This window comes from Harmonia axyridis, chromosome 1 (genome assembly GCF_914767665.1).
Source record: "Harmonia axyridis chromosome 1, icHarAxyr1.1, whole genome shotgun sequence".
Lineage (NCBI taxonomy): Eukaryota > Metazoa > Arthropoda > Insecta > Coleoptera > Coccinellidae > Harmonia > Harmonia axyridis.
In genome coordinates this window covers 21,592,255-21,620,215 of record NC_059501.1, presented here as the reverse complement: position 1 = coordinate 21,620,215, position 27,961 = coordinate 21,592,255, and the positions used below count along the sequence as shown (strand labels likewise).

At 35.8% G+C, this 27,961-nt stretch overlaps 1 protein-coding gene across 5 annotated transcripts; it reads right to left on the bottom strand.

Moving 5' to 3' along the window:
* Window positions 1-311: 311 nt before the first annotated feature.
* LOC123683471 (trichohyalin-like) lies at window positions 312-27,949 on the bottom strand. 5 transcript variants are annotated; one of them, XM_045622543.1, is made up of 11 exons: window positions 27,711-27,949; window positions 21,050-21,241; window positions 13,961-14,074; window positions 13,315-13,485; window positions 12,022-12,132; window positions 8,645-8,861; window positions 8,429-8,517; window positions 6,667-6,855; window positions 5,593-5,798; window positions 3,670-4,114; window positions 312-769 (listed from the first exon to the last, which is right to left on the bottom strand). In XM_045622543.1, exons 1-11 carry the CDS (start codon window positions 27,816-27,818, stop codon window positions 590-592), a joined length of 2,022 nt encoding a protein of 673 aa, XP_045478499.1. In that variant the 5' UTR covers window positions 27,819-27,949; the 3' UTR covers window positions 312-589. The 5 variants fall into 5 exon arrangements, with proteins under 5 accessions (XP_045478499.1, XP_045478509.1, XP_045478527.1 ...); XM_045622553.1 differs by having other exon boundaries at window positions 12,022-12,129; XM_045622571.1 differs by lacking the exon at window positions 27,711-27,949 and adding an exon at window positions 27,429-27,583.
* Between the last annotated feature and the right edge of the window lie 12 nt (window positions 27,950-27,961).

Here is a 27,961-nt window from a genome sequence, read left to right as displayed (position 1 = left end):
CTTATTTTAACCATTATTAAAATGGGTTAACAATTTTTGTATACTTAAACATATACATATGAATAATTATGCAAATGAATGGCTAGATCTTAGGCTGTAACATATCGTTTTCATCATTCTCTTATATTAGTTTAATTTTCGCATCAAGAAATACTATTGGTTCTTAATAATTATTACCAAAAAAGACACAAATTGAATATGTACGGGTATCCAATACAAGTTCTTGATTTATGTTTTTTATCCGGACTATGATGATGAGTATAGATCAAGAAGCATGAATTTCATTATGGGTGAAAAAATAAACAGCAATCTAAAAGTTGAGACTCTACCAAGCCTCATTCATGTATCAATTTCTTTATTAAATCTATCCAATCGGTAATTTCAAAAAATGACATATTATTCAGAATGAATTTATTACATTTCATAATTATTGTTTCACAAGTTTATCACATACAGAGGGAATAAATAAGGCAATTAATTCATAGTCAACATTTCTATCTATTCTCAATAGTTAAATATATAAATATAAAGATGAACTCTAACAATATATAAAATAACTATTATTTAACTCGATGTAAAATGTGACTTCTTAATTAAAATCAACAGCCTTTGATTGTGTTATGCCGCGTTTACGTAAGGATTCGTCCATCCTCATCTGCTCCTGTTGTAACTGCATTCTTATGGCACCTAACTGGGTTAAAATACTTCGGTTGTGGCCATCGCGTAAGGAACCACTGTGATTAACTATATTTTTTTGTACTGCAGGGATCTAGAAAAAAAACTTACAATCAACAATCAGAAATTCAATAACGAAATGAAAAACGTGATTTTTATTGTAAGGCTGAGTCTATGTCAAGAAAAGAATCTAAATTAAAAGAAGGAAGGAAAAAACAGAGACAGAGAAAGACAATGAAGGAAATGGTAAGATAATATCAAATAATGGACACACATCAAAACATGAGGAGAATGTAAGGGATTTACAGAAAACAGAGGATGGTAAAATATATTAGCACCCATAGGACTCGAAGATGGAATGATTATGAGATAAATAAAATGTATAAAATATAAAAAACCGCAGAAAATAGGAAAATTGTGATAAAGTTTGTGTGAATCAAGAGTTGCAGCTTGTTATTGATACAAAATTAATACCTCAATAATAACAACGTAATCATCAAAGGGTACAACATTTTCCAAAGCCAATGGTAACCCAGCTATAGTTCAATTTTTTCATTAGATATTAATTTAGGAATGTATTTCTTATTGCAGATTTATAAATTCGACAATTAGGAAAAATATCGGATTCCAAATATTCAAATTCGCATCTAACCATGTCGGGGACATGTAGAAATTGCTTATACTCCCTCCATCTCTATGGATTGACTCGGTCTTTACTTGATTCAAACACCCCCCACCAAAATGTGAAGATGTCACCATTAATTAAAATAATAGGAGGTGAGGTGGCGTGCAGTAACTGTCCACCAACCTTCGCGCAGCAGTAGTAGATAATCTGAATCTTGGACACATTCAATCCTCGGAAAATCTACAAATTGTTTTAAGAGAGTAATGCAGCTGTTTTTATTAGATAACGAGCTTGATGCAACGGCCAACAAGACGTGTTTTGTTGTCCACATTGTACTCGACGACAGATCGTTTCAATGGAACAGCGCTACTTGCAATACGTGGGTTACTATTTATGTATTGAGAATACAAAAAATAAACAAACGATTTTGATGCAAAATATATTAATTGCTTTTTAAAATAATCGCTTTTAAGATCTATACACTTTTGCATGCGATTGAACTATCAGTCGAAACATTTTTTCCAATCAGAAGATGGTAGTTCAATGGTGTCAAATCGGGGCTGTAAGGCAGATAACCCATTAATTTCATTTTTGTGTGTCCAAATACTCATTCGTTGCATTTGATGTGTGTGAGCTCTCATTGTCGTGATGTAAGATGATTCGTCGTTTTGGGTTTTGTTTCTCTCAATTTACCGAAAACTTCAGGACAAATGGTTTCATACCACTCTGAATCAACGGTCTTTTGATTTTCAAAAGTCACAATTGCCACAGGACTAGTTTTTGGTGAAGAAAGATGCCACCATTTGCTTCTTAACGCTTCAAGAACGAACAATTTATGTTGGACCGTCCTAGTGCAATAAGTATCGTAAATCGTCTGGACAAAAAGTCATCCATATGGTTCACAGATGAATCAAAAACAAAGGGCACCGGCATTGGGATATATGGACTTAAACTGAGGATCTCTAAAGCCCTGGGAAGTGAGCCCTCGATTCTACAGACCGATATAATGGCTGTTTATATATGCGCCCAGGAGTGTCTCAAAATGAACCTCAAGGGGGCGCATATCTACATCACCACGAACAGCCAAACCACGCTAAGATCCCTGGAATCGTGTTGTCAGGGGTCTTTGCTGAATTGGGAGTGTCGTAACACCATAAAGCAACTGGCCAGAGGAAATAAGGTGACTCTACTATGGGTACCAGGGCACTGTGGGGTTGAAGGAAAATAAAGAGCGGATGAACTTGCAAAAAGTGCATCAAGGTTAAGACCTGCTGGACCTGAGCCTTTCTGTGGGATAGGAAAAGACCAATACAAAGCTGCGGTCCAGCTATGGGAGCTGAACAGTAGGACAATCCACTGGACTAACACTCCTAGACTTGCTCAGGCAAAGAAATTCGTGAAGATTCCACCTACTTACGCCAAAAAGCTCCTGAAGCTGTCGCGAGCAGAGCTTCGGGTGATGGTGGGACTGCTGACGGGGCACTGTCGGTACAAACATCATTTGTACCGTATGGGAAAGTCAGCAGACGAGATTTGCAGGCTCTGTGGATCGGAAGCAGAAACGGCCGAACACTTGTTATGCAAGTGTCCGGAGCTGGCTGGCCCAAGAACAATTCACATGGGTAAGCCGGCCCTGGATACCAGAGAGGTAACGGCCAAGGCCCCTAAGGAGGTTGTGAATTCTATTAACGTCGTTGACGACCTCCCTGGGTTTCTATGAATGAGTAGGGTAGTGAACAAAAGATCTGCATGGTTGCAGTTCCCGGAAGGCTCACCGAAGCATAACGACCCCAGTTCAAATAATAATAATAATCAGTGTTGCCAATTCTCAATACATAAATAGTAGCCCTAGTAAGTAAGCAATACCGTTTATGAATAACTACGCATGTGCTATCATGGAGGCCATATCATGCCTCGAACTAACCTACAAAATGCTTGATGGTAAGGTCATAACTGATGATATCATATCTACCATGAACCTTTCTACTAAAATAAATTGGAACTCTACAACGGGATGCTACAGCTTGGAAAAAACTTCAGTCAGACCAAGCAAGGGATGTGATGGAGGCATAATCTGGTTTCTTGAGAGGTTAGGGCTTCCACTTATCACCTTACTACTTTGAGGTAGGGGAACATTTTCTGGGATCGAGGAACCGTCCAATCAATTCGCTTCTGTTCGAGTAATCAGCAGTACTGTACTCGAGATGGTAATGCATAGGAACAAAGCTTATGCAGAAGACTATCAGTTCTTCTAACTCAAACAAGGTCTGGGTTTCTGAGAGGTCTCACAGAGGATGGTCGGGATAAAAAATGTTTTCTTGCGATCCCCCTGAAGAGGTGGGAATTCGACGAAACCAAATCTAACCTACCTGCCACTTGTCCTCTAGCTTCCGACATGCGTCCGAAGAATTCCTACCCGAATTGAACGGGACGGAATTTTTCAGTTCCCTAGCGACTGGTGAGTGCGCTTTCAACACGGGTATCGGCAACTGATCGTCGAACCTGCTCGAATTGCTCCGCCTCTGCAGCTTGGGACTTCTCCTCATCAGGCTCAGGTCCTGCTGCGTGGCGCTGTGACGTCGCTGCGTGCGTCCGAAGTCGTCCTGCAGATTAAGCGATTCGAATTTGTTCAAGGGGTCGCCGCGCGCGCCCAACGAATCTATCCTACTCAACGAGTCGAAACGAGCGAAAGCGTTTTTCTTATATCTAGCGGTATCGTATAAACTATTATAGACGTTCAGCGAGTCCAACCGATTCAGGGTGTCTCGACGGTAGCGCGAGTCGAAGTCGTAACGGGGGGAGTGGGGACTGTACCTGGAAAAAAAATAACAAATTAGAAGACCTCTCGAAATTTTTTCATTATAATAATATAAATATGAAATAAAATTTGGAGTCTATATCGAAGTGAATTTTTAATGTTACTCCTTAATCTGAGTCTCGATAATTGGAGTGGATATTAGCATCATCCTAATAGTCCGGGAGCCAGGTGCAAATTTGGTTGATTATTTCCTCTCGAGAGATACTTGGTGAGATGAATCAGATAATAGTAATAAAAAGCCTCGTGAACGTCAGCTACGACTCGGTTGGGGGGGGGGGGGAGAGCGGCGACAGCCCCCCAAACACGAAGAAAAAAAATACATTCAGTCATTTCCTCCCAACTGAAAATTTATCAAATTGTAGCTAACCCAATATCTAGACGAAAAAATAAAATCAGCTGGCTATAGCATGGTGGATTATACGTCAGCTGGTGCCTCAAACATGAAAAAAAATTATATTTTCAATGACAGCTCTGACAGCGACTCTGATACTGAATCAGAAAGTGGAAGTAACTAAATATTATTGTGCAACATGTGGAGAAAGTCCTTTTCTCGCTAGTGTGGCATTCTATGATTCATTATCAGAGTCGCTGTCAGAGCTGTCATTGAAAATTTTTTTTTCATGTTTGAGGCACCAGCTGACGTATAATCCACCATGCTATAGCCAGCTGATTGTATTTTTTCGTCTAGATATTGGGTTAGCTACAATTTGACAAATTTTCAGTTCGGAGGAAATGACTGAATTTATTTTTTTTCTTCGTGTTTGGGGGGCTGCCGCCGCTCTCTCCCCCGGCAGAGTCGCAGCTGACGTTCACGAGGCTTTTTATTACTATTACCTGATGATTCTACTAATTACCGTTTGAGAGGAACTTGGTCATGTATATTTGTTACTGGCTCCCGCACAATAATAAACACTATGAAAAATACATCGAAAATAATTTCATTTTACAGGGTGTTACCGAATAAGTTTGAGTTCTTGAGGGCGAATCTTCGTTAAAATTAAAGGGGGTTTCTATCCTCCAAACAAAAGCTCTTAGAATTTTCCTCGGAAGGTTACGCGCTCCTCATTTTCACTAAGAAAATATTTAGTGTTCGTTCATTGTCGCAAATAAATTTCTCGAATACAATGGAATAAAATTGTCATATTCATCTTCAACCGATATGGTCTTATAACTCATGCCACGGTTGAAGAAGAACGACTGTAGAGATGCAGTGCGACCATCCCCACTTCGCCATTGAAAGAGAATACTCGTTTAGTCGAAATAAATTTGATCACGTGGGAAAACCTTAGTAAGGGTTTTTGTATGGTAGATGGTGCTTTCGTATTGACATTCGTATGAAAAAAAACCTGTTTTCGACTTCCATCAATGTCTACTATAATTGTAATATTATTTTTCTTGCATTTTGTTCCTTCGCAATGGTTTTTATAGTGAATGTTGGTAACTAGAGTAAATTTGTATTTTTTTTTATACAAACCTGGTGGTGAGGGGATCCGAATAGCTGGAGCTGCTCTGAGGCACGTTTAGGGAAAAGGGGGTGCGGCGTGAAACAGGGGGTGAATAGTGCGACAGAGCGTTCCGAGATCCAAGGCCGCTGCCTTCCGAATCGGTGTGCTTTCTGTAACCAGAACGGAGTCCGACGTCCATCCTCCTACGGGCGTAATCATCACTGTGCCTTCTTACCTTTAAAAAGAACATTGCAAATTTTACACTTTATTTTATTATTTCAACTTTCAATGTAAAATATCTCGACATGGAGAACAAACTTTGTGCTAAAAAATATTTTATTCGGTATCATCATCGTCGTAGCAATTTATGATTCAAATTTCATGGTTATAAGTGGCTGCAAGAATTTCTTTTACATAGTTTTCTGGTTTTTTTCACTTCCTCAAAGTAGGGAGGTCAATGCGTTCTAGCAATTTTTATGTCAGAAGTGATAACCGAGATTGAAGCCTATTTCGAAAGCAATCACTTCTTTGTTAGAGTCAAATTTCTTTATTACACACATACACAGGTGTAATGTAGTAGCAAGTTCAGATAAACATAGGCGTACAACTTTGCTTCCGCCGTTTTTTTCCGAAATTCGAGGCTTTATTGTAAAAAAACTGTTTCGGACAGCGTAAGATTCCCGCGTTGAACCAACTGGCCATTGATCGGAACAAGTGATAGATAGTACGAGGGAGCAACGTCTGGAGAATACAGCTGGTGAGGTAAGACTTCCCATCTCAACGTTTCCAAGTATATCTTGACCACGTTCAACATATCTCGGCTTCAACTCGTTCGGCACCCAATTTCTTTATTTCTGAATGATTACCATGACTTCAAGGATTTACGAAATGGCTTGTTGCGTCACACCCAATGATCCTTGCCAATCGAAAATAATTTTATGTTGCAAACGCAAATCGACTAATATTTCGATGGCGTTATGTTTACGAATACCTAAGCTCATCTAAGCAATAGATGGCTAGAGCCCATCTATTGCAAAACGGCAGAAGCAAAGTACACCTAATACAACGAACCCATAATGAATTAATTGAAAATTAACACTCACCGGTTCATCTCTTGACCTAAGATCATCGCTCAATGCTTCTTCCTGCATCCTCAACAATTGCTGCTCCAATCTCTTGTTTTCAAGTTCTTGCTCTCTTCTCTCCTGCTCATCTTTCATCAATTGTAACCGTCTATTCTCTTCAATTTGCAACCTGAGCTCATGATTGTAAAGCTCACGTTTCTTTCTTTCCTAAGTTGAAAACAGAATTATTATTTCTTTCTTGAAATTGGTCCATTCTATACTCCAAGGAGTACCTTAGAAACGCATTTTATGTAGTTTCTGTTTGAATAAATATGGCATCATCAGGTAACCACAAAAGTAAGTGACAAAAGAAAGAATATCATAAAAATCCACCATTTTTCCCAAGGTTTCAGTTGTTTTAGTTTTAGCGTGAAGTATATTTCTTGAATTCATAAAAGAAATAATTTTATTCCTAGATAACCAGGATATACCGCTCAATCTTGCTTGAATTAATCACAATAAACCTTAGTGGTGATAAGAGGTCGGTCATTCAAAATTTGCATTTTATGCTCTATAAATAAAATATCAATCAATATTTTTTCGAAGTTATGAGTTTATTAGAAAGGTTGAACCTGGACTCATGAATGACAACTTTGATTTTGCGTTTCAAGGCATTTATTCTTTCTGGGCGTAAAACTTATCATTACTCACTAAAAATGGAGTCGAATCGCAGTGCCGAGGCGGCCAATTGACATCATTTCGACTGATTATTCGATTTTTAAAGACTTTTAAAAGATTGATGGTTGCGCTGTATGACAAGTGGCCCGTCCTGTTGAAATCATATCTCATCCACGCCTTAATCTTGAATTTTGGGAAATAAAAATTAATTGAGCATGGCACGGTAACGCTTCCTATAGACCGTGAAGGCAGGTCTTTGCTCATTTTCGAAGAAAACTTGAACAATGATACCACCAGACCAAAAACCGCACCAAATGGTTACTCGGTGTATCGGATTACCCACAATAAGGTGTGGATTCTCTGATCCCCAAATTCGAGAATTTTGCTTATTCACATATACTCTCGAGGTGGAAAAAGCTTCATCGGTGTAGTGACTCTTGTCTGCTCACAGATGGCGCTGTGAGTTTGTGGGTTTTCGCGCCAAACTACTTCGAGCCCGGCGGATTTAAAGGGGTTGTTGCAATGCAATAGGGTCACCTCTCCACGATGGTGTATCTTAAGCAGATATCGCTGGATAGCCTAACTGAAGAGTCCACCAGCGATCTCGGAACGTAACACCATACCCCTGGAAGTGGGCGCATCTCATAACTTGGCTCGAGAAATGGGAAAAGTTTTTTTTTTTTGGAAAAAATGCTCATTTTCGTTTGTGTGATTATTAACGAATTGAGCAAAGTGTTTAAATGCAGATGCAAAATTCTATTGAATTTTCCACGTAAATTCCTTAAAGTTTTCATAAAAGAATCAACACTTTGAAAATAAGTTTTTTATATTTTCCAAGCTTTAATCGATCCAATTCGTTAATTTCAGATAAAACTAACTTTCTGTCATTAAACGAATAACGGAAGTATTGCCAGACTCGAAATAACCGCTACTTCAAATTGCAAACGCTAGATGGCCCACCCAAGTATACGTATTGGTTGTTAATAACAAAGAATGGTAAAAATAAATTGCACGAACTTAATGGGTTTCCTGATAATCTTTGAACAAATAGAGTACCACAAATATTTTCAACGTAAAATGATTTCGAAATAAATCAAAAACAAGAGGTAAATCAAGGCCATACTCTTTCTAGCTCCTCGGTTCGATCTGTATGGCTGAAGCCGTCCATGAAACTTGGTGTGTAAGAGTGTTTCATGCTGCTCAAATAACGATCTGAAAAATATAATAAGTCATTAGAATAGTCAGAAATCTTCAACTTTGGAATGGAACTATTAATGATTCAGTTTGGTTTATTACACCAAATCTATCAGCCAATAACGTTCTAGAGTCAATCAATTACCTCTGGGGCTCCCAGTCTTCCTGTTGGTCAAGATCCCCTTGGGTTTGTCCATAACTGGATTCAGTGATCCATTACAAGCGTCAGTCGTCAGGTCCTGATCCTCCGTTCTTCTGTAAGACGTTAATTCTCGATTATTCGGCGAGCAATTCTCGTTTACAACCCTTTGCGGACTTAGTTCTTTTTGCGCCTCGTTCCTATTTTGACGATCATACTGAATCTTTGAAAAAGAAAAAAAAAAATCGGAGATGGTTGAATGATCAAGTTAACTTTTTCGTTTTTTTTTCTGTTGAAGATGAGAAGGTTAGTGCTGTTGGCGTTTGTAGCAACTGTTGCAGAGAAGAGAGAGGAAGCGGGTCTAAACGCATGTGAGGAAGAGAGAGATATATACAGGGTAGCTCTGTACATATTTCAATTGAGATTTTCCGAATCGAACATGAAAAATCTTATACATCATCTGAAGGTTTTTCTGTTTGAGAAATTTCAAGAAAATATATGTTTGCCATATGCCCAAGTTTATTGATTTTTATAAATTAACATTTACTAGAGGGAAATATGCGAAAAACGAAAAATAAGTAAAAGTAAATACAAAAAACTTTCAGAGGTAATCAATCTCAGCAATTGTCAACTGATTTATCAACATGGTTGAACAATGTTTCCAATGTGAAGTGGATTAGTTTGTCAAAACCACTAGACGTTGGAGCAAGTTGCCCGCAACAGAATTTTATTTTTGTTTTTCATGAAAGACACAACATTACTCTTTTCGGCTTTCAGAGGCAATCAGTTCCTTATACTACTCTTCAGTTCGTTGCAAATTTGAGGAAAGAGGCTTACTACCATCTTGAAATCATCCAAATATAGCCAGCATTCGACATCCACCCCCTCGGCCACATCATTAATAAAAATTATGAAAAGAAGTGGCCCAAGGTTACTACTCTGTGGGACTCCGGAAGTGCTAGATCTGACACCGTTGAACTCGATAAGTTTTCTTCTATTGGATAAGTAAGATTTGAAAAGAACAATGAGATTCAAGGCCTATGCCATGGTCGATCAGATAAAAAATCAGTATATACCGCATCAACTCGGGACATTTTCTGAATTTAACTGGGTTACGTGAAGAGGTTGGCAATTGATTACCGTCCTTTTAATAAAACCATGCTGAAATGCAGTTATTCCATTGCAGACATGTGAATATAACCTATTATTAAGTGCTGACCGTAAAATTAGATATAATTTCCTCAACTAGTTTGAGCCGATAAGAAGAAAATTATACCTTTTATCTTATAATAACTTGATAAAATTTCTCTATGCGAAAATGCAGGTACCTACTGTTTTCAAATAATGAGTTGAGTTCCGTAATATAACCTCAAACAAATTTTTTGAGTCGATCGAACAGTTGAAGTTATTTTCAAAGAACTACGCACCTAATCAAAGAAAACAAATTTTTCGGTGACTTTGTTCTAATTTTTCATAAGTTGTAGAACTCGTGATGCTGATCAAATATCTTCATTGCATCTCCGATCTGAAATCAGCCATCTAGATTATATAGGGTGCTAAAAATAACTGTTCTTACATTTCAAATGGCAATGGTGAATAAACTTTTTCGAATATATACACCAAATCGAGTATGCATTGAATTTTCATACAGTTGATTGAAGTCCACTGTAGAGAAATATGATTTCTGCACGCCGGAAGATATACAGTACAATTTTCCAAAAAAATGAGGGGTGGAATTTTATAAATTTTCAAATATTTTGTGGGATATCAATATCTATTGCGATTGATGAATTACACTGACATATCTATAATGTAATGAAAGGTCTTTTCAGAGACCCGAGCTGAGGGTGGAAGATAGTGATTTAATATTCCAATATTTGCATAATGAAAAAAAAAATCTTACTTTCTACACGGGTTATGTTTACAAGTTCATCGAAGGTCCCATATAAACTAGATCAGTTGCTACAAACACTGGTGTATTTACATCTATTCACAAGGTTGACTACGACAGAAACCACATGATTTTTACAATAGAAGGACTAAGGCCATCACCACAATTATCAAACCAGAGTTATCGACAAGCGTGAATTGAATGAAAAAAAAAAGGTTAGTAGATAAAATGGTGTCATTAGTTTTGGTGGATTGCGTTCAACTACATATTTAATCAAAATAATGGCATCCTGTATATTCACCGAAACACCGATTATGAGATACCGACAGTGTTCATGTAAATTAATGGAAAAATTTGCATTTTCATCGAGATTGTCCCCGCATGTAGTATCTATTTCGTTTAGGTGATCTTGATCCTAATGTTCGAGAAAAAGTTTTTTTATTTAATTGGGAGTTTATCAGCTACGAGTGCAAAACAGTTATTTCTGTGTTGACATTGATTACACCATCCTATCATGCAGAGTAGGATAAAAGAAAAATACTGAATTAATTTATTTATAAAATAAATACAATAAAATACAATGATTTCTTTTGCTACAACAAACTCCTGAATGAGATAAAGGCATATTTGAAGCACTCGGGGTATCAGGATGAATATTAAATGATTGCATAAATAATAATATTAAATATGTTCAAATAATACATCATGGTTGGGAAAAGTGAGAACTTCAGGAGAATGATCGAAAAAAAAAACAATAATGAATTCAACTCGCACAAAATATCTCAATTAAAATTTTTTTTTTAATATTTTCTCCGGAATATTTTAATACCTCGATATTAAGCTTATAAAATTTGGATATGATAGGATGCTCACTGTATTAGAAAATAATATAAAAAATGTCAGTTTCTGTATCAGAACTTTTACTATTTATCAGAAATAAGTATTGATTTTTTCCAAGAATTTGTAGCCATTTATTTGAATATCTACTAGTATTATGAAAATTTAAACAAGACTTATTATATCGAGCGAGGACTGCTGTTGGTGCAAATGGGATCTTGGTTATTTCCGAGGATAATGAGAACAGTGGCGCAGCTAGCAAGGGAGTTTGTCAATTGTGTGATACCAGTAATAAAACACTATGACTTTTTATTTCCTCCTATCTCTGTTTTCCTCGAACAATTCCAAGTTTTATTATTAGAAGAGTTATATTTATTCATCGTTTTCGTGTTAAACTCCAAAAAGCCACCTTTGTTACGCCGCTGGCGATATCCACTCGATGTTATTCCAATAAAACCCGAAGAGTTCTCAAAATGAGGTGAAATGAAAATTATATGCAATTTAGGATGATTACAGATGGATGTGCTTCAAATACCTGACTCCAAACTGCCCTTGTATTGGATTAATGCACCATAAAGTTCCCCTAACGTGCACAACATTTTTAGTCAACACCTAGTAATGCAAGCCTGTTCTTTCTCTACGAAGCTTAACTTACAAGGGGGTATTGAATGTTCTGAATGTCTGTCTGTACGCTCTTTGAGTATTTGGGGCTGTATTTTTCTGGCAAGATACTCCTGCGAATATCTTTGAGAAGTTCGCCTCTCTGCTAGAAACACAGGGAGATATTTTAATCGGTTCCACATCAGCGCTTCAACAGTAATCGGAGAATAATATACAAAAAACAAACAAAAAATGATTGAATTTACCAGATATAACTTTGCTGAAATGTGAACTGAAAGAAAACATTTATTCATGTTTCAAAATCTTCCAACGAGATACTAAGGCAATAGAGTCGCAGACAAATGGAAAAAGCAGCTCACCTAGTCTAAAATTTTCATTCAATTTAAAATCCACCATTTCTGGTTGCATAATTTTGACATTGTGACCAGTCCAGATCCCCAACTAACAAAAAAAAAGAAATGGCCATTTTGATTTGAAAAATATTGAATATTGAAACATCCCCTTACATCTTACAATCAATATTTAAATTTTGAAACCTTCAGCAAGCACACATAGGTTGCGGTTGAAATATCAATATACCAGATTTTGAACCTGCTACTCACCGGGTTCCCGATTTCGAGCACTCGGAGCATCTTTGAGTCGAGCAGTCAAGTTCAGTCTTTGTTTGCCATTCGGGCAGCCGATTCCCGAGCTGCCCGACTGTAAATAGATTGTAAGATGCTCCGAATGCTCGAAAACAGGAACCCGGTGAGTGGCGGGACTTAGTGCATCTTCAATTGAAGATTGCGACAGTCATGGCAAATTCGTCCCTCTTTTGGTGGGTGTGGACATGAATTAGAATTCAACTTTGACACTCATACACATATGTTTATATGACCTTTTTTTAATGTCGGTAACATGCTCCTAAATTTTCTAATCTTATTACCTAAGAAACACCCAGTAAGATACATATTTGAATAAAAAATAATAATAAGATTTATCTGTATGAAATCAAACAAATGTCATGGTAATTTCTCATGTTATATCTATTCGCAAAATATTCAACTACTTTCACAGGAACTCCCACTTCTAGGCGGCAGTCTTCTGATAACATATACAATAAACTACAAAAAAACTTTTTCAAATTTCACTATAGTGAATTGATTGAGTAATGAATCACCGAAAAACGCTCTTGAATACAGTACAGGAGCCTTCTCTGATTCAGAAGCGAGAAAGAAGGAAGTTTTTGTATTGAAGAGAATACTAGGACAACTAGTTCACAAGCAAGATTTGAAAGCTCTAAGCTCTAATACTGAACTACCTAAAAATAATAGTTGTCGAAACTTACCTTAGACTTCAGTTTCGATGGAGTATCGTTTGGGTATTCGCTCTTTCTTCTTTCCTTGAGCAATATCTGCTGTTGCTCATACTCCCCAATACCAAGAAATGGTTGGGACTGCACTCTCAAATTATTGGGGCTGTACTCTCCGTAACGGAGCATCGCGATGCGTTTGTCATCCTGCAATGACAGTTATAAAAGACATTGAACTGAAATGCCAATGAACTCCTGGAATTAGACCATTCCTTAACCTAGATTTAACTAACAGCGTGAACTTAGCTGCCAGCTAGATTCTGCCAGCCATTTTGACAGAGCGAAGCTGACAATAGTACATATATTTTTAATTATCGCGTCACCGTCTGCTTGAGTGAAGCTCAACAAATTTCTCGAGTTCGAAGACAATAAAATTATCATCATGTTAGCGACTTTGACAGCGATATAAATTTTGACTATGAAAATATTCTTCTATAATTGAATTGTTGAAGGCGGAAGTGGTATATTAACTTAATAGTTTGGTGCTATTAGAAAAAATATCAATAATTGAGCAAACGAAAATAAAAGTTATGAAAACCATGCCCATTTCCTAGTGTATTTATGTATTTGTCCGAACTGTCAACGTATGCGATTTTTAGTGTCAATAAACTTACTTGCTTACCGATCTACTCATCAATGGACTCTCTAAACTAGCTACTTGATCTGCGTAGTCCCTTTTCTTCTTCTCATTATAATCCAACTGACTCAAATCGAGTTTTTCAACTGGGCAGTGTTTCTGAAAGAAAAAAAGTCATGAAAACAAAGATCGCCTAAAGCTAATCGAATACTCAAGACACTCTGATCTTATCTAATTGACTGTTGTTGTCGTTAGAGCAGAGTCTGAATAACATTAAAGAGTCATTGCTTTGCTTGAACAGTATTTTTTCCCATCAAAAATTGGTACTTTACAAGTACACAACTCTTTTCATCCGTTTTTCAAACAACAAATATAGCGTCACTCAAACTTCAATATCTTGATCCAGACTTAACTGCATGTTCCAAAACTTTGATAGGTACGCATCTTTTCAAGTTTTATACAATCGAGAGAAAAAGTGGTATGGTATTTGTGGTGCAATCTGAACGCCAGGCCCGGGACTTATAATAAGACGTGTTAAAAATAATGAGTTTATTCATGAAAACAGGTACAATAGAAAACTCTGAAACACTCAAGAGTTCACATTATAATCTTCTATATAAATAAATGAAGTCTTTATTTTCACTATACAGCCTTTAGTAATGAATGGACTAGTTTAGTGATGTTGATAATACTATATTTGACACGATAGAATTAAAATATAGAGCAAAACTGATAAATCAGTGAAAAATTTTTGAAAATCCATCAATAAATGACTGCGAAATAGATTATTTAAATTTACGTATTTTAGCGCGGAACGTCTTTGGTCTGTGACGTCACGGCTCTTGACTGTGATCGCTACACCATAAATTACGTTTGAATACATAGCCGCGCCAAGGCTCTCGCGCCGTTTGTAGTTGTACAGTGTAGTTTTAACTCGAGTTTTGTTTTATATTCACCATAATGGAAGAAGGCTTCGTGAAAGGACAAAGTGACAATTTGCCTAAAATAGATATATTCGCAGTGATGGAGTTTTTTCTTCAAATCCATCTTATGTCAGTGCAGAAATAAAAAGAGTCAAACTTTTCAAGTAAGTATCTACTTTTGAGTTTGCTACATCATGGTTCAACTTACAACGATGATTTCTTTAAAAAACGTTTCATAAACAGTTTGTAGTTGACTACTGTTGTTGAAGTCTATAAATGGCAAAACATATTTATGTGAGGAGTAAAAAGTAAAAAGAGAAAACAGTAATTTATATGTATGTATATAGTAAGTTATTTCAGCCATCGTGTAACGAACAAAACACGACACGAACGGCACAAGTGATTGTACACCAATGAATTCGTAAGCACTCTGCGAATACCAGTCGTCTAGTGTGCGACCGTCACGACACTTACACGTACTATGAAATTATTCTTCCAAGCGCAACTTCAAAGTCCCATAACTTTTTCATTTCTAGAGATATTTCAATGATTCTTCCACATTTTTGTTTCATTTAACTTAAATTTTTAGAATTAATCCTTAACAAAAAAATGAAAACTAGTCCATTATAGAAAAACAACTATCCACAACTCATAAAATTGAATGTAATCGAATTCAGAAAGTAACTTAAATGTTTCATAACCCAAGTGTAATTCTATCTCCGTTTTGCACAATCATATAATAAACCCTATCAATAATCGTTAAGAGTTTATCAAATACAAAAATCGATGCGTTTCAAGGTTAAACCAATAATTTGGAAGTCTCACAAGAAAAATTTCCTCAATTCCATTCTTATTCAGAAAAATCGAAATCGGGAATCTGCTATGTCCGAGAAGATATTCATTATTGATATATTAAATCGAGAAACTGAAATATCGGAATAGTGAATCTCCCACATTCGGGTAGTAAATCATGATCTGTCGTTTTATTTTCTATATCAGGAATTTTGTTTTATCCCACTGGAGGGTTTGTAGTCAATTGGTCTGGTTTTGATTTATAGTAATTTTTCTTTCAATGTTGTATTATTTTTTATATATTTCTCGAGGCACTAGTGGCGATAATCTTGGAGCCATACAGGGTGTTCCTAAATTGCAGGTACAAACAAAAGTGACAGAATGGACTAGTTTTCATTATTTTGTTGAGGATTAATTCTAAAAATTTAAGTAAAATGAAACAAAAATGTGGAAGAATCATTGAAATATCTCTAGAAATGAAAAAGTTATGGGACTTTGAAGTTGCGCTTGGAAGAATAATTTCATAATCTAGTGTGTGACGTCACGCCACTTATACGAGGCGACTGGTATTCGCAGAGTGCTTACGAATTCATTGGTGTACAATCACTTGTGCCGTTCGTGTCGTGTTTTGTTCGTTACACGATGGCTGAATTAAAAAAAAATCCTACAAATATTGTATTGTGCCTATGTGTGCAAGCACGACAATTAAAAACCCCAATAAATTGTGTTTTCATGTACCAAATGACATGAGGCGTCACTAAATTGGACCTAAAACTACTTCATATGTGTGTGAAGATCATTTTGATATAATTACCTATCAGTACCAGCTGTCTATTTCTGATAATAAAAATACTAAGGTGTAAGTTGGTTTGAAATAAGTTATTGAATAAAAATAACTTTGTCCTTTCACGAAGCCTTCTTCCATTATGGTGACATAAAAACAAAACTCGAGTTAGAACTACACTGTACAACTACAAACGGCGCGAGAGCCTTGGCGCGGCTAAGTATTTAAACGTAATTTATGGTGTAGCGATCACAGGCAAGTGGCGTGACGTCACAGACGAGTCGGAGAGCAAAGACGTTCCGCGCTAAAATACGTAAATTTAAATAATCTATTTCTCAGTCATTTATTGATGGATTTTCAAATTTTTTTCACTGATTTATCAGTTTTGCTCTATATTTTAATTCTATCGTGTCAAATATAGTATTATCAACATCACTAAACTAGTCCATTGTCTAGTAATCCTCGGGAAAATGCGAAAATCACAAAAAAGTAGGGATACAAGAAATACCCTTCATTTCCAAAAATTGAGCGTTTGGTGGCCCATGTTTATAGGACTTTCTTTAATTGTCCAAGGAATCCCCATTTCCCTTTGTACCTCCAATTTAGGAACACCTGTATATTCTCTTCAAGGATCTGGGTCTTTCGTAATTATTTACAGCATGTGTGTATGTTCTTTTTTCATCATTAAAATTTTTTTCGTCGATGTTTATCGTTATTATATTAGAGTGTCGGTATGTATTTTTTTTATAATCATTGCGTTTCTCAAAATGAAGAAGAACAATTTCAAAGGAGCACCTTGAATATTTCTGTTCGTGCTCGACTGTTTGTTTAGTTCATTGTTAGAGAAAAGCTGATTACATCAGAATCAATGAATGTGGGCGTGTGTCCACTATTAACTTGAATTAATCGTATTATGATAGATGATATCACTGTGAGATTGGGACAATAGTGGGACGTCTTCATTACGGACAAGTCGCATCGACTATCTCGTTACGTTTTGTTGCTCTTGAATGAGCAAATTTGATAGGAACGTAATGCACGTACTGCATACGGGTTTAGGTTAGGTGATACGTATTATATTTACATTACGTATTACATTTGCCCGTATTAACTGAAGTTATATGGACTATATGGTTTGAAACCATTAATAATTCTGATTATAGTTGAGAATTCAAATATGTATTATTTCCATAGTACCTAGTCATTATTAGCAGTTTCATTGTTATTTAGTTTTGTTGTCGTTTATGTTCATGTCGACTGCCCTAGGCTCAGAAATTTGCAAGAGATACGAGAACGATGATATGATTTAATTTGAAAATACTACTTTTTGACTTATATCGCCGAAAAAGTAGCTAATAGTCTTTGCGAAAGATGATATTCTATTTATTGGATTGATTTCTAGACTACTAACTACTTATTAACTTACTTATGATGTAAGTGAAAAACAAGCTAATAGTCTTTCCAAATGGAAGCTGAATATTGACGTCAAACCAATAATAGTTATTTATAATACAAGTGCAGAAGGCATTGATATTCTTCCACAAGTTCAAAATTCAAAAACGAGCCACGAAGTGGCGAGTTTTTGAATGAACGAGTGGTAGAATTAGACTTCTGTACGAGTATTATTCATTATTTACTCGAATTCATTGCATTTTTATTGAAATTAATGAAATATTTCCATAAATATCATTTAGTGATTTTTGCATAAAAAAATGTAGGTTGGCAGAACTGATTTCTTTAAGGCAAATTTATGAATTGACAGATAAAGCCGTGGCGGAAAGTTCGGAGTACCAACATATAATAATAAAATATAACCATGAGAACTGTGCGTTTCTGATATATTCTCGCACGATTTTGTTCTATAAGATGTGGAAGAATGAACGCAATAACCACAGAATTAGAGAAATAAAATATCATGTTTAACTTGCAGTATGAAATACTTACATAGGACAGACAGGATGTTCACATAGAAGGCTCATTCTACCACTCGTTCGGTGTTTTAGAGAAAATAACATTATTAATAACATTATTTTCTCTAATTTACTGAATTTTCAATTGATTCCATTAATGAATTTAATTAATGGAATATTTCCATAAATATGATTTAGTGATTTTTGCATTGAAAAATGTGTGTTGGCAGAACAGTTTTTTATATCACAAATTTGACAGATAATAGATAAATCCGTGGCAGGGGAGTTCCGAGTACCAACATATAAAATAAAATATAACCATGGAATCTGTGCGAATAGGAAATATTCCACAGAATTAGAGAAGCAATTATGGGAAATAGTAATTTACGTAACAAGTCCGGAAAATAGGGTTTTTTTGGACGAAAAGACAAAATTCCAGGACGAGCGTCAGCGAGTCCTGAAAGTCTGTGAGTCCAAAAAAACCATTTTCGGGCGTGTTGCGTACAATATTTTTTCGGCAACCATGTTAAATAACACTATCGCTGCTGCTTTCCATATTATATTGCGATTGCGATCAAAAAACATGCAAATTTTTGACAACTAATTTCATATGAACTGTCAGCCGTTATCTCAGTTTCTATGGATTCTATGATTCTTTTCCGGCCTAGTCCGGGAAGTACGTACTTTCCGGACTAGGCCAGGAAATGCTACTTTCTCAGAGAAAAAGCGTCCGGGAAGTGAGCATTTCCCGGACGGTTGCTGAAAAAATTTTCATTCAAAAAAGAACAAAATCGTTCGAGAATATCTCAGATTCAAACAGATTTCATGGTTATATTTCATTGGCGCTCGGAACTTTACTGCCACTTATTTATCTGTTATCTGTCAAATTTCTTATACAGAAAACTGTTCTGCCAACCCACATTTTTCAAAGCAATAATCACTAAACGATAAATATTCTATTAACTTCAATAAAAATTTAGTGATTGAATAAACACCCTTCTGCCTTCTGCATTTGTATTATAAAAAACTATTCTACAAATAGAAATGAAATCAAAACAATCTTCACGATGAAATACTATCCAGAAGAAAGAGTTTGACTCAATGGCCCTTCCACGTGACGTCACTGAAGCCACGTTGCGTAAAATTTAATTTTTCGTCCTCTTCGAATTTTACTTATTTAATTGCTTTTTTTCAAGAGATAATTATGCGAATTGAAAATATCCACCTTTTATTCATGTTCAATAGACACTGAATAATTTGATTAGATCTGTCAATTTCCTCTACTTTTTTATGGCATTCCTAATAATGATTCAAAACATAACTCAATGTTCAAAAGTAATCCATATGCTGAAATACTTAAAGAAACTAAATAATAATTAAGGGTCCACAGAGTAATACATACATATAAAAATAATACGACCGAGTTCAAACAAAGCAGCATGATTATAGTAAACTTTCCACGATTTTGTGAGAAGAATTAAATGATCGAAAAGATACCGCACCCTTTATTAGAGAAGGTGGCTTCTGTCAAAATAATTTTTGATATGTTATGGTCCAACTCATTCCAAACAAAAAGACCAATGGGCATAATCTTTTTTATAGGCTAGTTCCGATGCTAGACACCGCTGAAAACGTTTCTTTTTGTGTTAAACAACACAAAACATCATTATGAATGATTCTCACTATTCTGAATAATCAAGATCTAAACAATCATTATTTCGAAAAGATAAATTCTTTCGAATGTGATATAGAATGAGGACTAGAAAAGGATTCATAATCATTTTTGATTATAGATTGCCAAGGAGATTTGTAACCATTTTCGAATAATTTAACTTCAAAAATTGTAAGTAGCTGGAACACGCACTGTATAATTGACCAAATGTAACAACACCAAAAAACAATGTTTTTAATAAACTCCCATATTAATGACTGATCTCATCTTGATTACTCACGATAGTGATGATTATCCAGGATAACGTTTTGTATTGTTTAACAAGGGAGAACGAATGACAGTTTCAGGGGCCTCTAGCGTCAAAACTAGCCTAAAGAAAAACTTGTGTCTATTGAACTTTATGTTTGGAATGACTTGTACTTTAACATTCAGGCAATTTGACAGGGGGTTACTTTCTCTTATAAAGTATGAGATATCCTTTGTTCACCAAATTATCTGGGGAATCAGATCAAGGAAACACAAAAACTAAAAGGAAACGAATAAAAATAGTATGCCTGTAAAACGTATAACACAATAGCAATAAATGGAAAAAGACCAATGTCCAAAATGAAATTTTCAACACAGATTCAATTCACGTGGAAACCCTTTTATGTCGTTCCTCATTCCACTCGTAGTCGAGAGCAAAAAAATACGGGCGAATTTGGTGGTTATGACAACATTTCGCGAATATCGATTAGCAACTCGAACGTGTTTTCACTTTCTAATAATACGACTGAAGGCACGTTCAATTCGCTAGAACTCTACGGTTTCAGCGATTGCAAAGTATTCATTCCGATATTGTCGAATAAAAAGAATATGAACACCCTTAAAAGAATGAACCAGGCATATATGATGTGCCAGTGTTTATGGATCATTAAGATGCTGTTACAACAATATAAAATATTCATAGTCACGTTAAGGATACCATATTCCTTAGTTATAAAGGTGCTCACACATTCAAGCATCTACCACCGAAAAACTCCACAACGAAGGCTAAAGGTTTTCCCCACTTACCGATTTCTTCTCCTCTCCGATCTGGCCTTGTTTTTCCTCCGGAAAATTCCCGGTGTCGAAGTTTTCCTTGCCCTCGCCGTCTACTCTGTCTGATCGGCTGGTGGAACCATTCAAATACCCATCGCTCCTTTCGGTTTCGAGCCCTGGATCTGCACCCTCGACCACGTCGTCGTCATCTTCGGCACGATCATGCTGAAACGACACGATAACTTGTGAACCGCTGTTACGATCTGTGTCGTCTCGACGAGACTTGCGGCAGAACAGACCGAAGGAAGCACGTTTGTGTTGTGTGAAATCGAGACGAGAAAGGATAGTTCGCGGGCGACGGAAAACCGTTCATACTGTCATTCTGGCTCCATGGCGGAAAAATCAATATGGGACAGTTGTTGTGCAGGACGGGACTGGAAGGAAAGTGGCGTGATGCGGTGGAGTGCGAGCGTACTGGCCGAAACGAGGACGCGTTAATTTAAAAAAAAATCGAGGAGTGCGTCGACTGGGCGTCAGGAGCTTTTGAGCGCTCGTTTATCCACTTCCTTGGAGACCATACAACTGTTTACCTACACTGAGAGAAATCCATATTTTTTATTAATAAAGCACTTATTTGGAGGTTATTTATTCGCAACTATTACAGCAGATTTCTATTTGATATATTCATTAATAGTTGAATTATGCATTCAAAAAAGTTTATTAATAGAGAATAAAATATTTGTTTACAAGTTATTTGATAATATTTGATATATTTCGGTGATAAATCTACCATATAAAAATAAGTAGGGTTTTCCTTCCTGATGCTATAACTCCAGAACGCACGATCCGATTTCCACGGTTTTGCATTCGTTGGAAAGTTCTCGGGCTCCGTGAGGTTTATAGCAAAGAAAATTCAGGAAAAATTTCAACAGAAAAGCGGGAAAATCATTTTTCACATACATGAGTCGCTGTCAAACAATGTACCACGCACCGGCGCCATCTACTTAAAATATTGGTTTGTAGTACATGCTATGTATCAGAGATGGCGCTGTATGTGAAAAATGAATTTCCCGATTTTCTGTTGAAATTTTCCTGAATTTTCTTTGCTATAAATCTTGGTTTGGTTGCGACTGCTGTTGGTAAATGTACGTGGACCAAAATCATTTGCGCATTTGAAAACTGTGAATGGCCACCAATATCGAGAGGCATGTCAACTATTGGGTTTGCTGGAGAACGATTCTCATTGGGATTTAACACTTGCGGATTCACTTGTTTCATCAAATGCGTACCAAATACGAAAGCTGTTCGCAATTATCATCACCACATGTTTTCCTTCACAACCAATTCAGTTATGGAACAAATACAAAGACGACATATGTGAATCTTAAATCGCTTGCGCATTCGAACGAATAATCCTGACATCCAAATAACCGATGAAATCTACAATGAAGGATTGATTCTGATTGAGGATCAATGCTTGACTATTGCAAACAAGCTATTGATTGAAGTAGGAATGATTGCGCCAAATCGATCGATGCACGATGCTTTCAACCAAGAATTAAATCGAGAGCTGCAATACAATGTTGATACATTGCAGTAATTCGTTCGAAATTATTTGCCGTTGCTGAAGATATTCATGGTGTGACTTGATATTCTAGCTGATTCCAAAGAGGTCCAGGTGGACCCCCGGGGGTCCACGGTGTCGTGAAGAACAAATGGGGGTCCACAAAAATTAACTATAATAATAAAAATAAATTGCATTTATCAAAGAAAAGAAGAATAAATATCAAGAGGTGAAGTTTAGCATAGCTACTTTCACTTAACCTCTTTAAAATAAAAACAAAAATTTGTAATAAAAGTACAATTCTTGAGAATAATACGATTAACTAAAAATAAAATAATATTTTGTGGAAAATATCAAGAAAAAAAGAGGAAAGATATACATAATACATATGCAAACATAAAAAAATTATTGATGACTCACTCAACTCATTCACCATGCAATTGCAACAGTAATTTCTCAAAATTTCGTTTTAAAAACATCTTTTTTCGATTGTTTTGTAACAAAGGAACCAAGTTATAAACAGTGATCGGCTTGGCTTCACTCACCAAGCTGCGCGAAACTGCGTAGTGCCACGATTTAATCATCAAATTGTTAATACCCAATTTTATTGTGTTAAGTATTCCAAAATATTCAGCGTTTTCAAATAATACCTGTTATTTACATAATGGACAAAAATACAAATATGTTATCCGTCTTTACCAAATTCTATTTTATAATCTATTTATTGCAGGGTCCATCGAAAGCAGTAAAGCTATGTCCACGAAAAATTTGGAACCACTGTTCTAGCTATTCAACTTGAATTCAGTAATTCAAGTCTAGCAATGTCGAGTCAAGTCAAGTATTTATTTATCGAGTACTTGAAAAATAAAATGAGTACATTCTATTAATGTACTTGATTTCGAGCAGTTTTGTTGTGTAGTGTGCACATTATAAAAAAAAATGATCAAATGAGGACACCTTGCGAAAAAAACTTTTATTTATGAAACTTATCGTGAACATGAACCAAAAATATCAACTATTTAAAAATAGAAACACAAATCAAATCACTATGAAACATAACAAAAGATATAAAATATTAAAAAAATACAGTTTCTCAATATAAGGTGCAGTAAAGAAAAATCCATTACTTACTTTTGCATGAAAAACAAGACTATAATTACCATAGTTAGGATGATCCGATGTAGGTCAAATATACGCCGTTTTGTTCTATACTTGTTGACAGTTCGAAGGTAATAATCAGTATGACTCTCTCATAGAAGTCCACGACCCTATAGTCAAAAAATTAAGACAATCGATTTTCACAAGCTTCCGTTGAAGCAAATTGTTCACCAGCAAATTTGTTCATCATGGACAGGAACAGATAGTAATCACTTGGTGTCAGGTCTGGACTGGATGGTGGATGCATAAGAACCTCCCAACCAAGCTCCTGGAGCTTATGGCAAGTCACTCTCGATGTATGTGGCGGGCGTTGTCCTAATAGAACTCAATTTCTCTTCTATTGGCCAAAGCTGGCTGGTTCTGGGTGATTGCTTTCTTCAAATTGTTGATAGTACATTTCCGAGTTAACAGTTTTGCCGTAGGACAGCTGCTCATAGTAGATAACACCCTGCCAGTCCCATCAAACACACAATAAAACCTTTCGGGCTCTGAATCCTAGCTTGACCACCGCGTTTTCGCTTACGTTGTCGTAAGTTATCCTCTTTTGATCAGCAGTCACCAACCGTTCCAAAAATGGATCAATTTATTATTATTTTGTAGCGATTCAGCAGCACTTCACAAATGGAAATTAGGTCCATGAAGTTTTTTGCGTTAACTCGTGTGGTACCCATACATCGAGCTTATTCTTGAGACCAGCCTTATGCTGATGGTTCCAAACGGATTTTTGGGCAATCTTTAGGTCTTGGCCAATAGAAACAGTGCTTACATGAGGCTCGGACTCGACAATGTTCATGCTTTAATCAACATTTTCGACAATTGGCCTTCCAGTGCATGACATCGAAAATACCGGAACAGAATCAACGAAAATAAAATTGCTCGTGATTGGCTGTTACAGTATTAGGATCATCAACACTATTTACATTTCAGCTGCCAGGCTTGCATTTTCGCTTTTATCGAAAAAAACTGTAAAATATAGCGTATTCTCTTTTTGCTTGTCACAAAACTGCCACAAAAGTTTTTGTAGAACGAAATCTCATCTTTATAACGCCATCTAGTGAAACCCTATCCTACTATTGAGAAACCTCCAAGAACTATATGATTACATTATTTTCCATCCGGGATCTAGTAACATGGGATATATCATGGATATTTCGCCGGATCTATTACAGGTTTTTGTAAGTCAGAGCAGCTCTGGAAATTTGTCATTCAACAGGAGCTGCAGACACTGGCGTTGATAAAAACCGAGTGAAAAACCTTTGGCCATTTTAGCCAAAATATATTCAGAACTGTCAGTATGTGGTTCAGTCATGAATTTGTGTTCATAACGCTAAGCCATTTCAATTGTTCGATTTAGAAGTTAATTCTTGAATGAACTTGAATGGATTGCGCTACCGAGCCATAGTCAATGATTTTTATGGCGTAATTTGAAAGATATTGATGTGGACGACTGTTATTTTCAACAGGTCTGCGCTACGTGCCACACAAGCAACGAAAAAATCGCAATTTTGCGATTCAAGACCTTAATGTTGTTGACCACTGTTGTACTGGAGGATGCATTGATATGAAATTTTGAATATTGATTAGCCCAAAATTGTTAATTCAATTATCAAAATCATCATAAAAAGCCATATTCTGAAAATTATGAATAAATCAATTACAAACAATTGATCAAAGTAAGTGCACAAAAAAATGTCTCCTTAACCCTCACAAATACCGACATGATCATAAAACTGCATCCTAACATCCCTAACATAAAACTGCAGCCTAACATTGGTCTGTAAAATATTTCTATTCTCAGCTCTTCTGAATTTTCTTCTCCTCTCATGTAAATTTTTTTAGCCAAAAAACCCTCCAAAATAAGTTTATTGGAGTCAAATCCGCTGAACTTGTCTGCCAGGATTTAAAGCCTATAGTTCAAATGGTCTGTCCAGAAAGTTCTACTCAAAAATTCTAGAACTAGACGTGCACTATGAGAAGAACATCCGCCAAAAAAAAAAAAAAATTAGAGCTGCTTAAAATATATAATATACCAGATATAAACACCTCTGGCAATAGGAATAACCCTTTGCTTTAATTGAAAAATTGAGACTCAATGAAGAGGTCTACCATGATCTTTTTGGGGAAAAAATTTTTTTCTTCAGTTCCTAAACAATATCTTCCAAAGAGAAGCCACAACATAATGGCGTCAGGAATTGTTTGGATAGCGCCTATCATATAAGATGGATAAGACGATGTAGGCTAATGGCATGGCCACATGACCTAACACCACTTGACTATAAAGTCAATCAATGATGGGATGAAAATCAGTTCTACCAGAAGACCAGAAGAGCCAAGTTTGACCGCATGTGTAGAGTGTAATTGGAATTGAATTTGATTTTGATAACGGTTTCAAATGGATTTTCAGACTTTTTCACATTATCATTTTATTGTTAAGTATTTTATCACTTAATTTGTGTTATGACGTTTGATTCAGATGTTCAGAACAACGAAACAGAATGTTGTTCACTTCTTGAAAAAATGAAAAGTCTGATAGAAATTTCTGCAAGAAAATTTTTCCACAAACTCAAATGTACAATTCTATATAAACCAATCATTTTGTTGATACATATTCTTTCGAGATAGAGCAATACAAAAAATTATTAACTTCAAACAATTAAGCATGTGTAGATAAAATCTCAGTGCTAGCAAAGGAATTGTAAACGGGGCATCATACATTTCAACCTATGATACAAGAGTATCGAGAAGAGTACAAATAACAACCTCAGCACACTGTCTCCATGTATAGGAACAGTGATTTCTTCATAAATTTTTAAATATCTCATAAGTTTCAAAAATTGTGACTACAACGATCATATATACAATTCATGATTCTCGCATCCACCTTATTTCAGGATAAAACTCTCAAAACTGTAAAATCTAATGAGTTATTCGTCCTCTATAAACAGCCAGCAGATAAAATTTCAAGTGAATTATGGAAGAGCCTGAGTTTTGAATAATATCAACAAATCGATTGTTGAATATTCCTGTTGGCTTATCTATTTATATACGGACACTTCACATAATAAAAAAAACTTATTTCTGTGAAAATGCAATCAGAACTGATTGAGATACATATTCTTAATTTAAAATATACAAATCAGAGAATTATATTACATCACCTCCGATGAACTTTCATCATAAGTTGGGTACAAATTAAATACCAACTGAGGTTGCAATTTCAGTACCCACTCATTCGATAACATCTTGTCTCACTTGCTCCATAAAAATTAGGAAATTCACACCAACTGAAACAATATTTTGTGTATCTCGATTTCAAGTAATCAATTCATTATTTCATAACCCCCGATTGCCTCAATCGTTCAAGATCAAAACATGAGTGATTAAAAGCCACACACTGATATAGAACTATATAAGCTGCTCAAATATAGAATATCCTTTACATTACTTGACATAATTAAAATAATGAAATTAAATGAATCTATGAGAATAGGCTTGAATCCTCGCTTGAATGTCACTAATATGCAATGGAGTAATCGCTCCAGGATTACTGAATAAAAAGCTATTCAATTTTTCAAGAAATTATTGAATTTATAAGGAGTATCTTGACATGGTAATTCATTTTTATAATTTTTTCTTCCAGATATTTCAATTTTTCTGGATATTCAAACATTGGATAAAAATAATTCTTACCAACAACGCTTGTTTTCGTATTAGATGCACAACTGATCAACTGGAAAACTCACAACGAACTGAGAAGATAATGAATAACGCTTTTATCAAGGTTGAAGTTAAAGCCAGTTAGTCTCTTCAAAGATTCAAAGTGGGCATTCGAGTTGAAAGACAATAGGCCAATTTTGTGCTGATTAAGGAGTACTTAGAGTGTCACTTGAAAATACTTGGCAAAGGATCAATTCCTACGTTCGATGAGTAGATGAGTTCTATAAAGCACTGGACCAAAACCTGAATACATACTTTTTCATTGAAGGCAATCGGTTCAAGTCCCAATCCCAATTTTCTCTTATCTTCACTTAATAAAGCTTTTTGTTCTTGTAACAATGAAATCAGTTCTTCACTTGACATTTATGACAATTTTAACACTTCGTAATAACAACAAGAACCATACAAACATTAGAAGTAAAATATATAAACATTTGTAGGCTTTCAAATCCGCACGAACGGTTAATGTGTGACAGATGTTCAAGTTTCCCACTGAAACTGACAAC

Bases quoted from the DNA above. Each gene is read 5' to 3' on its own strand.
- LOC123683471 (XM_045622543.1), bottom strand. From the start codon at position 27,818: ATGTCAAGTGAAGAACTGATTTCATTGTTACAAGAACAAAAAGCTTTA. The intron at 13,486-13,960 runs GTAAGCAAGTAA...CTGTCATTGCAG, and splicing joins GTCCATTGATGAGTAGATCG to GATGACAAACGCATCGCGAT. The intron at 770-3,669 runs GTAGGTTAGATT...TTTTTTTTCTAG, and splicing joins AGCTAGAGGACAAGTGGCAG to ATCCCTGCAGTACAAAAAAA.